At 33.3% G+C, this 10388-nt stretch overlaps 1 protein-coding gene across 1 annotated transcript; it reads right to left on the bottom strand.

Annotated features, from left to right (window-relative positions):
* Positions 1 to 384: 384 nt before the first annotated feature.
* On the bottom strand, positions 385 to 9962 carry LOC140044908 (sodium-dependent dopamine transporter-like). Its single transcript, XM_072089608.1, has 13 exons — positions 9715 to 9962; positions 8569 to 8703; positions 7811 to 8030; positions 6731 to 6869; positions 5230 to 5364; positions 4936 to 5039; positions 4154 to 4281; positions 3720 to 3832; positions 3128 to 3259; positions 2394 to 2493; positions 1718 to 1818; positions 1186 to 1353; positions 385 to 791 (listed from the first exon to the last, which is right to left on the bottom strand). Exons 1-13 carry the CDS (start codon positions 9914 to 9916, stop codon positions 687 to 689), a joined length of 1782 nt encoding a protein of 593 aa, XP_071945709.1. The 5' UTR covers positions 9917 to 9962; the 3' UTR covers positions 385 to 686.
* Positions 9963 to 10388: the final 426 nt, after the last annotated feature.

Raw genomic sequence — 10388 nt, 5'->3', positions numbered from 1 at the left:
CAAGCTTAAGAGAGCATCAGCCCTAACATTAATGTAAGTTTCTCAACGCGTGTTTTGAACGCGCGTCATAACCAAAGGCCTACACCACGTTACATCAACAAGGACTGATGTTGGTCCCAACGATATAGGTTGCTGCTTATACACAAATTTAGTTACGTTAGAAATACATACACAATTCATTTTTCATATTCAGTATTAAACTAATGATTTATAAATATTTACAAGAGCTACCTACAGTATAATTATGAAGACAAACATCACTTTATTTTCGTATTGATGATGATGTCTTAATATTATAATTAATAGTATTCGAAATATTAATACACTTAATATTAGATTTAACTAATTTAATTTATGTATTATATTTAATAACTTATAACAGAATTATTTACATTATTGACGGTCCAGATTTGGATTAATACAACACTAATATGACGTTAAGCTTATTCTTACTAATAGGCAATACTCTAATTTTTATTACAATTTACCAATATTATATAATTATATATACATTGTTTACATCTCAATTACACATTGTGGGATGAAATTATCCTTTAAAAATGTCACACTCAAATTCAGAACTTACATAATTCCTGACATTCCTACGTCCTAATTTCAGCATACATGTATACCTATGACAAACCCTGCTATCAAGAAACCTTAATTGTTGCTTTCTTACACACAGTTTATAATCGTGTACCATTGTGAATAGTTGGACTGTACCACAATACACCATCCCGCTCGGGCATCTCCGGGTACTGCTTTGGAGTTGTAATGTTCTTCAGAAATTTCTGGAAATAAGGATCAAAATGTTAATAAACACTAATCATCCTGTTCGTGCATTGTGAAGATTTTGCAACTTTCTAACAATTATTCAAGTTTTTGGCAAAATATATTGTATTATATTATATAGAGTATTCATTTTTTATCAATTATATTTTTTATCAATCATATTTTTTAATCATCTAATAGTAATATAATTATGATGAAGTAAAAAGTGACAAGGCAGAGAACATGGTAGACAGCCATGCAACATCCAAGACTATGGGTGACGCCTGGTATGCACACCCGATCCTGCAGCTGTCACTACATACATCTAAGCTGACTATCGCAAGTCATTATACTTCTCTAAGTAGTGTCTGCAGACAAGGTATATTGTGAAAATAATACTTCACGTTTACATACCTCCTTGATACTGCCTTTAGTTGTCACTAATTTGTAGATTGCAACGATTGGTATACATGCCATAGATGAACACGCTAAAATCCAACCAATTGCCATTACCCAACCTGGATATTTGTAATCGTTTACGGTCAATGGTTTATAAGTCACGAATCCACCTATTACAATTGCCTGAGGAACAACGGAAATGCATTATTAGCTGATGTGTAGGTGATGATTCTCACACATCACCGTTTCTGATTGGTCCGTTGCATTACCGTAATTTAAGTTCTTCTGTTTAAAATTACGAAATGATATGTATGTATGAGAGTGATATATCATTGTTGGTGTAAGTATGGACACAAATATGTCCATGGTGTAAGAAACCAACTAGTACGCAGGACAAAAGATGGAAGGCCAGCGTTTCCATGTAGATTTGCTGAAAAAACATTCTTCCCTGTGTACAGAGAATTAAATTGATGTCTATCGTTGGTCAGATACAGCTGTATATAGATAAGAACGTAGTACAGTACAGTAATAATAATATTAATCTTACCAGTAATATTGCTGGGCTAACCACAGTCCAACAAGTTCGCCAAAATAGCCCCGGGTGAAAACCAAGCATTTCTTTGATATCTCCACTAACACGTTCCACACCTTCAACATAATTTAGATACTGGCACTATTATTACTATTAATAATAAATATAATGTTGAATTAATATTTTTTATAGGACTTCTGTTATCATACTGTATTGGTCAGCTAAAGTTGTCGTCGTTTGAAGAATATCAATTGGGGTGTCATTCTCGAAAACTAGGAACCCAAACCAAATACTTTTGACAAAACCACTTTTAAACATAATATTCAGTACCGGTATTACTATAAAAACAACTTTTCGATAACGTACCAGTTCCCATCAAAAGTGCCTTATCAAAGGATAGTTTTCCTTTTAAATTGAAACGACACCTATTATCAAATTATGTGTAATCATCTTTTCACAGATTTTAAATTTTACTATTTCGGTACTCTGAAACTATACAAAATCTTCTCTATTGTATTGTTTGTCTTGTTGAAACCGTGTAACCCATTTTAATAGTATCCGAGAGTACATATAAATATAGTTTGATTGTCTTCCTATAACTATATATATTTTAAAATAATATGAACATTTAAGTAATATATTCATGTTTTGCATAGATTTCTAGATATAATAGCCGTTACACATTTCTTACCGTAAAACCAGGATACAGCGATGGCCTCACAAAATACAACAAATACAATAGAATATTGAGCGGTGAATGTATCGAACAATGAAAATAGATATGTTCCACCCTATAAAATAATAGATAAGGGGTTACTTTATAAAAATTATATATATATGTATTTATTTTATTTATATTCAAAAGGCAATGTGTTTATCAGGCCTATCTTAAAGCAATTCCATTATACTTACAATAGTTCGTTAGAATTAATCAAAGTGTTTTCAGTATTAATAATTATAAGAAACAAATAGCACAAAGAAGTATAGTCTTGGTTCCAGACAGAGTTCAGTGTTGTCTTATTAGTAAAAATATAAATATTTTTGCACATATGGCGTTTCATACGTGTATTACTTGAGTTTGGATATTTTCAGACAAAAATCAAAACGACGACGTGTGGAATGACATAAAAAAGACAAAACATTCTAAAAGAAGTAGTATGCACCTTACCAAATGTTTTATTATGTGTGGATTTGTTTTAATAGGTATAATATATAAACCTATATAATTATTTTATCTAAAATACATATTCATATGGATTTGTGTCTCTTATTCCACTCAGTGCGTAAAACAACCCAATAGGCCTACATGGAATACGCCAGTTATTATGGAGGCATTTGTGTATTTTAAAAAACACTACAGCATAGCTGTGTAGGCCTATTATTTGTTATCGGGTGAAACAGAATTGATCATGAAATGAAATTTACCTGAGACATAAATGCAAGACCCACAAGAAAATACACTGTAAATAGACATGCGATGAACACCTCTCGATGCTTCTTGATTGTTTTAGGAAATTGATCCGATATTCCAGTGATGATAGCTTCAGAACCACCAAACTAATTAAATATTAAAAGACAAAGTCATTTATACAAAGGTCAATGATAAATCTAATGTTCCCCAAAAACATAAAAAAATAAAGGTTAACAAAATCAGACTATAGGCTTGTATTTCTCTCAATTGGAAATAGTCATTATGGTTCAATCAATCAGACCTATTGACTCCTTCTGAAGGGAATACTGTCGTCGTAGAACTACTTCACGATCACCAGAGGGTTAAAATGGTATCGTATTCAATCCGAGACACCTTACCCTAAAAAGATGAGTTAACATATTTTTTCGTGGTTCGTAATATTTTGTCAAAGCAGTGGACTTTTTTCTTATGACATTTTGACCACCAATATGTTATAAAATGCACTGCCTCATCTTCTGTGCCATGATAGGCTGTGCTCTTGATGTCTTCTTATAGTAGGCGGGCCGACACAGCTACTAATTAATTAATAATAAAAACAAATCTTACTGAACTATCCAATCCTATTGTTATCAGCATAAGAAAAAACAACAATGACCAGAAACTTGCGCCTGGCATCATCGAAAGTGCCTCTGGATATGTGATAAAAACCAAACCAGGTCCTAATTTAACGATAAATAAATAAAATACGAATAAATTAATCATTATTACTTAATTTAAAGTTTGTGCAAGCAGAATTACCTTGAATTGTTTATAATCCTATTCTGTAATTAAATTAAAAACTTTATTTTAATCTAATATTTCATATTCATTATTAAATCCAGAGTCCATCTGATAACAATGATGAGTATTAAACAAGAAACACTACAGGGACCGTGGTTCACAAGTAATAAGCTAATAATATTTATTGAGTGTCGTCATAGATTAAAACTTCTGGTATGGAATTATGTTAGCATAATAATACTATTATCATATATAATTACCATCAAGACCCTTCAGTTTGTCAACTTCTGTCCCTCGTCGGAACGCCATGTGACCAAGTGTTGCAAAGACAACCAATCCAGAAATGAAACTTGTTAGGCAGTTGATTGAACTCGTGACAATCGCATCTCTACAGTGTACGAGTAAATAGAAATTAGTGATGCTAACACAAATAGGCCTATACAAGATAGGAGGACGTTCAGTCCGTACAACTGGGCTAATTACAAAAATTTCATCAGATCATTTCGTAGAAATGTAAATTATTTGGTTTGGTCCGAGTTCCTTCCCCACGAGTGGATTAGTTTTTTAATTGTGGGACAATATTAAGACGTTCGAGTTACAAAACTATTATTCTCATCTTGCCATGGATACATATTCTGGCCTATCACGTTGGAAATAGAGAATGATGCGTCTGGGTCTTTTTGATAAATCCCTTCCACGTACATTTTCTCTGGATATGCCTATAGGCCTACATGTGACCATAACTGGAGAAAATGTGGATCAGCAAGGGCTTTGTTATTACACACAGTCGTTAAGATAAATAATATCAATTTTTCACATAATCCCCATAGATAAAACAAAAGAGATTACGATTTTAGCAGTGAAGTTGTAATTCATTTTAAGGGGTTAAATGTTTTGTACTTTGAGGAAAAATTATTGTCGTCAAAGCATGGACCTAGGTCCATGGTCAAAGTGCAAATGAAGGTATCGCAATGACCTCAGTTAATTCGCGTAAATGATTTTGAAATGTGGTTCACAGAGCTTGAAATTAAAAAAAACGAACCTGTAGACGTTGTCATGAAATTTGTTGTAGCTAGCAAATGTGAGTAACACTCCAAACCCCGGTCCCAGTGAGAAAAATATTTGAGTTGCAGCCTCTAACCAGACCTAAAATAAAATGAATGTCACGTTCAGCTTAACATTGGTTTTTATGATATATTTTAATGAGAACTTTAAATTCGATAATAGACACTCATTGTGATGATTATAATAACTTAAACACTGTAGCCTACCCATACTGTATCATCATATAAATTAAACTAACGAACTGTAAAATGGAATAGTTTTGATTTCTCACCGTAGCGTTTGCTAATCTGTCAAATTTAGGAATAATGTAGAATTCGATTCCTTTCCAGGCACCCTCCAAAGTAACTCCACGACACAAGAGAATAAATAGCACTACATACGGGAATGTAGCTGTAAACCATACCACCTAAAAAAGAAATTAGTATTTGTTTAACAACAAAATAGGTCCAATCTCATTATTACTAATTGACCAATACAAGCCTGTCTAAACAAAATGACTCTTCTATAAAAACAACGCCATATAGATGGCTGCAGTCGCGTGTGTTTACCGACCGACCGACCAACCTACCAACTGACCGAAATTACTGAACATGTTTAAAAATGTTGAAATGTTTAAAAACAGTTATATTTTTTTAATTTACACGTGCGTAGCCTGTCACTTTTGACGTGCTCGTATAACGTAATTTCGAGTTGAAAAGTAAGTCAAGAAAACAGAAATCGGGCAAAAAGAGTGTGCAATAACATTTAACGTGCAGTGCGCGCGCAAAAATCTGCGCACTCATGGCAATTTTGTAAACGCTTAAAATTGCCTGAAACGTACTCTTATTTCATCGAAAATAAATTTTGAAAATTTTAAGCGCGCGTACGCATGCGTTACATGCGCCACGTCATTGTATTGCCATATGATGATTTATGCCCTGAAATTTATGAGTACCAAATTTTATTTAATTGTGATTCATGGTTGTGAAGATATGATTACAAACGTGATTTCGTTAAATCGTGCGTTGACCGCGTAATTTTTTATTGCGCACCGTGAAAACATAACCACATCGATTCCTGGCCATAAGGAATATACTGTGAACATTTGACTTAGCTAGATTAAACTGATATCAAGATAAGGTCAGAAAGCGATAAAACGCATAGTGATACCGGACCGACAGACCGACAGACCGACAGACCGACCGACCGACCGACATAGTGAACTATAGAGTTGCTTCCACGCGACTAAAAATACCGTAACCAACGCCACCTATACAAAATCCAATAGCAATGATACACTACCTATACTATACAAGTTATTTTGTTTATAAAGTAATTCATTCGGTATATACGTAATGAAGGCCCAAGGTATCATGTCACAAAAAGATGTAAACAAATTAAAACTATTAAATTTTGAAGATAGAGTTATTCAAATTAAATTGATACAGTGCTGCTACACCGTACTTAAATGTTAACTTTAAAATCGTTTGTAGTACAATCGTAGTACTACTAATAATTGACAGTACCTATGCTAATACCAACGGATAAACATGGTTAATTGTTTTTTTGTTTGTGTGCCTTTTTTCAAAATCCTCACGTCAATTGTCTACAGTTCTTTTAAAAACTTGTCTTTGATTATGTTTTCTGCTTTTAATGAAAGGTGTACCATTTTAACATTCTATATTGCTTATCTTGTTTTCATACATTTTTCTTGAGGCCTATATATGCTATTGTAATTGTTTTTGACTGAATGAATGAATAAATGTATGATGGTCAAAATATTAATTGGTTACCTTTCCGGATCCTTTTATTCCTTTCCAAAGACTGAAGTAACATATTATGTACACTAGTAGCAGGCATATGGTTGGCCCCCAAACTATACTTCCAATGTCTTTCAGACCATCACTCATATGTAGCTCCAGCACCTTACGCCTGTATTCGATTGAAGATATAAACACGTATTGAATCAAATAGCAAATTACTTTAAAATGGCAATGATGTGGATATCAGTAGCTGGATCCCAATAGAGATATAAAACGGACGATAAAGTAAAACAGTCAAGAAAAATATTGCAGAGCAGAGTAATATTAACCCTACCTTTACAATTGTCTGTGTCTTTTCACTAAACTAAAACATTTTTTAAGACAGAAAGTTATTAGTTTTTTATTTGGTTAAAATGAGATAATTAGTCCTAATATTATGATTTTTAATAGACCAAAAACAATATTACTTTTAAAGAAAGTATTGTCAAAGTAGACAATTAGCCGGAAATTATGTTCATTGTAATTTTTTTTCACCAACCAATATTATACAGTGTAGATGTTATAGCATCGAACAGAAAATCGTCACCAAAAATTTTGGAGATTTTTTTTCTAAACTAAATATTCATCATTGCCATTTTTTGGGGGTTTTTTAATCATCCAATTTAAGCATGTTTATGAGTGCGATGGTACAAATAATTTCATGAGGTGAAAGATTCCCCTCTTGAAAATATAATTTCATATTTCACCGAATATAAAAACATTTATTATTTGTTTTTTATAGCATCTGAGTAGATTCTTGCCATTGCCATTGTTATCTTGTTGTTGTGAAGGAGAGAGAACAACAGACGGTGCTGTTATATTGGATTCCATGCAGATTTTTTTTTTTTCGTAAGCGAGAAGATTTTTTTCGTATTACGATAAAAATGAAAGAGACACTATACACGTTAATTGTTAAATGGTACGTAGTATTGGACGCCATGTGACTTACAAGCGCTCAATCAAATGGCAGGAATGTATTTAGGTGTTAAATAATAATATGTCACCATTATACTTAGGCCTATAGGCCTAGTTAATCGTTTTAGATTGTAATTAGCCTCTTGGATTACTTACTCATAATATTGCGTTGCAGCTGACTCTGACTCATTTGAGATGTTTCTACTGAATCCGTCTGGTGCATAACAGTCTTCTGTATTCCAATCATTATCACAAGAAGCCCAGGGAACACCATTCAGATTAAACGATGCGAAAAAGTAATAAAATGCATAACCAATAATAACGTTGTAGTAGAAGTCCACAAAGAAAGCAATCAGTACAACTGCCCAACCAATACCTGTAATCAATAATGATTAACGTCCTGAATGGTGATAGCAATAATACCCATACATCGAGTGTATTCTAATTAATATAGGCCTCAGTTATTCATTACGACCGTTTATGTATCCTATTGGCATACTTCATTAATACACAAAATATATTTGCATTCCAAATTACAGTACTTACAGATATTATTATAATTAAATAAATATATACTGTATCACTATAAACATCATTAGGCTTATAGTGTTCACGGCAATCCTAATGCATAAATAGTGTTCCACAACTTACTGTGTAATCATCCGATCATTAACCTCATCATCGTCATTGATATGTTTATGTATAAGTCAATGATGATTTCATAATACATTAAATTCAAAATAAAATATGAAAATGTAATTGTTTTGCAAGCACAGCTGCATCATCGACGGGACAAATAAAGCCCAGCTACAATTAGCTCCTGCTTAATGTGATATATTTTCCTAAATAAATATAGTTTAGTATAGTATTTGTTAGTTATAAATAAAGGATTGCAAAGAGAAAATCTCACTTACCCTTAAATAATGGGCATATTTTATCCCACGTAGTTATAGCTCCGGTTTCGTTGTATTGGCCAAGAGAAAGCTCCAAATAAAACATTGGAATTCCACAAAATATCAACATTATCAAGTAAGGAATTAAAAAAGCACCTGTAAAGAGATTATATAATTTATGTTATTTCACTGCTAGAGATAGGTAGCAATTCATCACTCTCAGTTGTATGTGACCATCAAAAAATCTTCCAAACCAAAGCCTAAAATGTAAGCAAAAAGCAACTCCCAATGATTGTTGTCGCCGTATCTAGGCCTTCGGAATCCTGATGGAGGTTCAGTTTCCCGCGCGTAGATTAAAAATGGATTGTCTTGAGCAAATAATCCAATAAACAATAAAGCCAGTTTTGTATATTTGATAGTTTTAGGAGCACCAATCCGGAAAGAGTGAAAATAATCAAGTGAAATTAGCGATCGAAAGTATTTAATAATATTAATGAACACAAATTGAGGTGGCGGGGAGATCACAAAACACCAAGTCATTATTATCTATTGTAGGTTGACAGAAACAAGTATATATAAAGTGTTTATTGGGATCTTGAAAAATGACCAATATGCAGTCAGATTACCGGATGGTAACTGGAGACTCAAAGCCACTATAGATTTATTTATTTATTATAAACAATTCTTCATTTTTTCATCACTGCACTGATTTCTATGCTGTGCACGTTTCCTTCGAAATCTTGAGCACCGCAAAACAAAATGTTCTGGATGTCAGCTTTCATTGCATAAGTTGTGTATGTTAAATTCTCTCATTACATTATGTATCATCCGTCTTTCACCCTAATATCAAACGCCTTTTATAAGCTACTATACGACCTTTTGTCTATTAAAGCAAAACATTATTCAATCGGTAAAACTTGTGCGGCGCTCAAAGTTACATATCGGAATAATATCGGATGCACACCAACATTTGTTTGGAGATGATACGGGATGTAAGAGAGTGAATAAACAAATCACTGGAACTTACATCGGATACAACTCCGATATGATCAGTGTAAATTCTTATTACTACAAATGTATATGAACAGAACTATATTTTTCTGTATTTGTAAATGAAGTTTGTGTAGTTATTTTGTTGCACTAGATTGAATTATAAAGTTAACTTACCCCCGCCATTTTTTAAACATATGTGTGGAAACCTCCAAACATTCCCAAGATCCACACAGAAACCAATGACTGACAGTAGAAAATCAATCTTCTTACTCCAGGTCTCTCTGTTTTGTCTCGAGGGAGGGGTAACTAAATGGCTGACTCCTCCATCAACCATCATTACCACAGGTTCTCCCGCTTGAATTGCTTTTCCATCCATATTTGTATCCTCTGAAAAAAAGTGCTTTTAGATGTGAATGTATAATAATTTCTTTTAAGAAACACTATCTTTACTGCGGGTAAAATGAATGTAGATAAAACTGATTTACTCTCCACAACCGATTGTACCAAAAACTAATTATGTCAGTTACGCAAATCAAACTTGTTTACACTTTTATTAATGTTGCACACTTCATGAAACTGAAGTCTAAACTAAACAACCCATAACAAAATAAATAAAGATTTCTGTATAACAAGGCCATATACCATGGCTACAGTCGCGTGCTCAAGTTAGTGTTTACCGATCAACCGACCGACCAACCGACCGACAGCGAGTGAGCGGCCGAGCGGTTAAGACAGTGGAACCGTAATTACGTAGCCATAACATCGGCAAGGGTTCGAGGCTCACTCGCTCCATGGTTCTGGTGGTAGAACGAGTTTTCTCGGATAAGGACTATAAACCGTAGGTCCAG

The sequence above is a fragment of the Antedon mediterranea genome, chromosome 3 (assembly GCF_964355755.1).
Source record: "Antedon mediterranea chromosome 3, ecAntMedi1.1, whole genome shotgun sequence".
NCBI classification, from domain to species: Eukaryota; Metazoa; Echinodermata; class Crinoidea; order Comatulida; family Antedonidae; genus Antedon; species Antedon mediterranea.
The sequence above is the reverse complement of the archived record's forward strand: the minus strand, read 5'-3'. Positions and strand labels throughout refer to the sequence as shown.

Bases quoted from the DNA above. Each gene is read 5' to 3' on its own strand.
- LOC140044908 (XM_072089608.1), bottom strand. From the start codon at position 9,916: ATGGATGGAAAAGCAATTCAAGCGGGAGAACCTGTGGTAATGATGGTT. The intron at 3,833-4,153 runs GTAATTATATAT...TCGTTAAATTAG, and splicing joins CAAACTGAAGGGTCTTGATG to GACCTGGTTTGGTTTTTATC. The intron at 1,819-2,393 runs GTAAGAAATGTG...ATTATGTTGAAG, and splicing joins CGCTGTATCCTGGTTTTACG to GTGTGGAACGTGTTAGTGGA.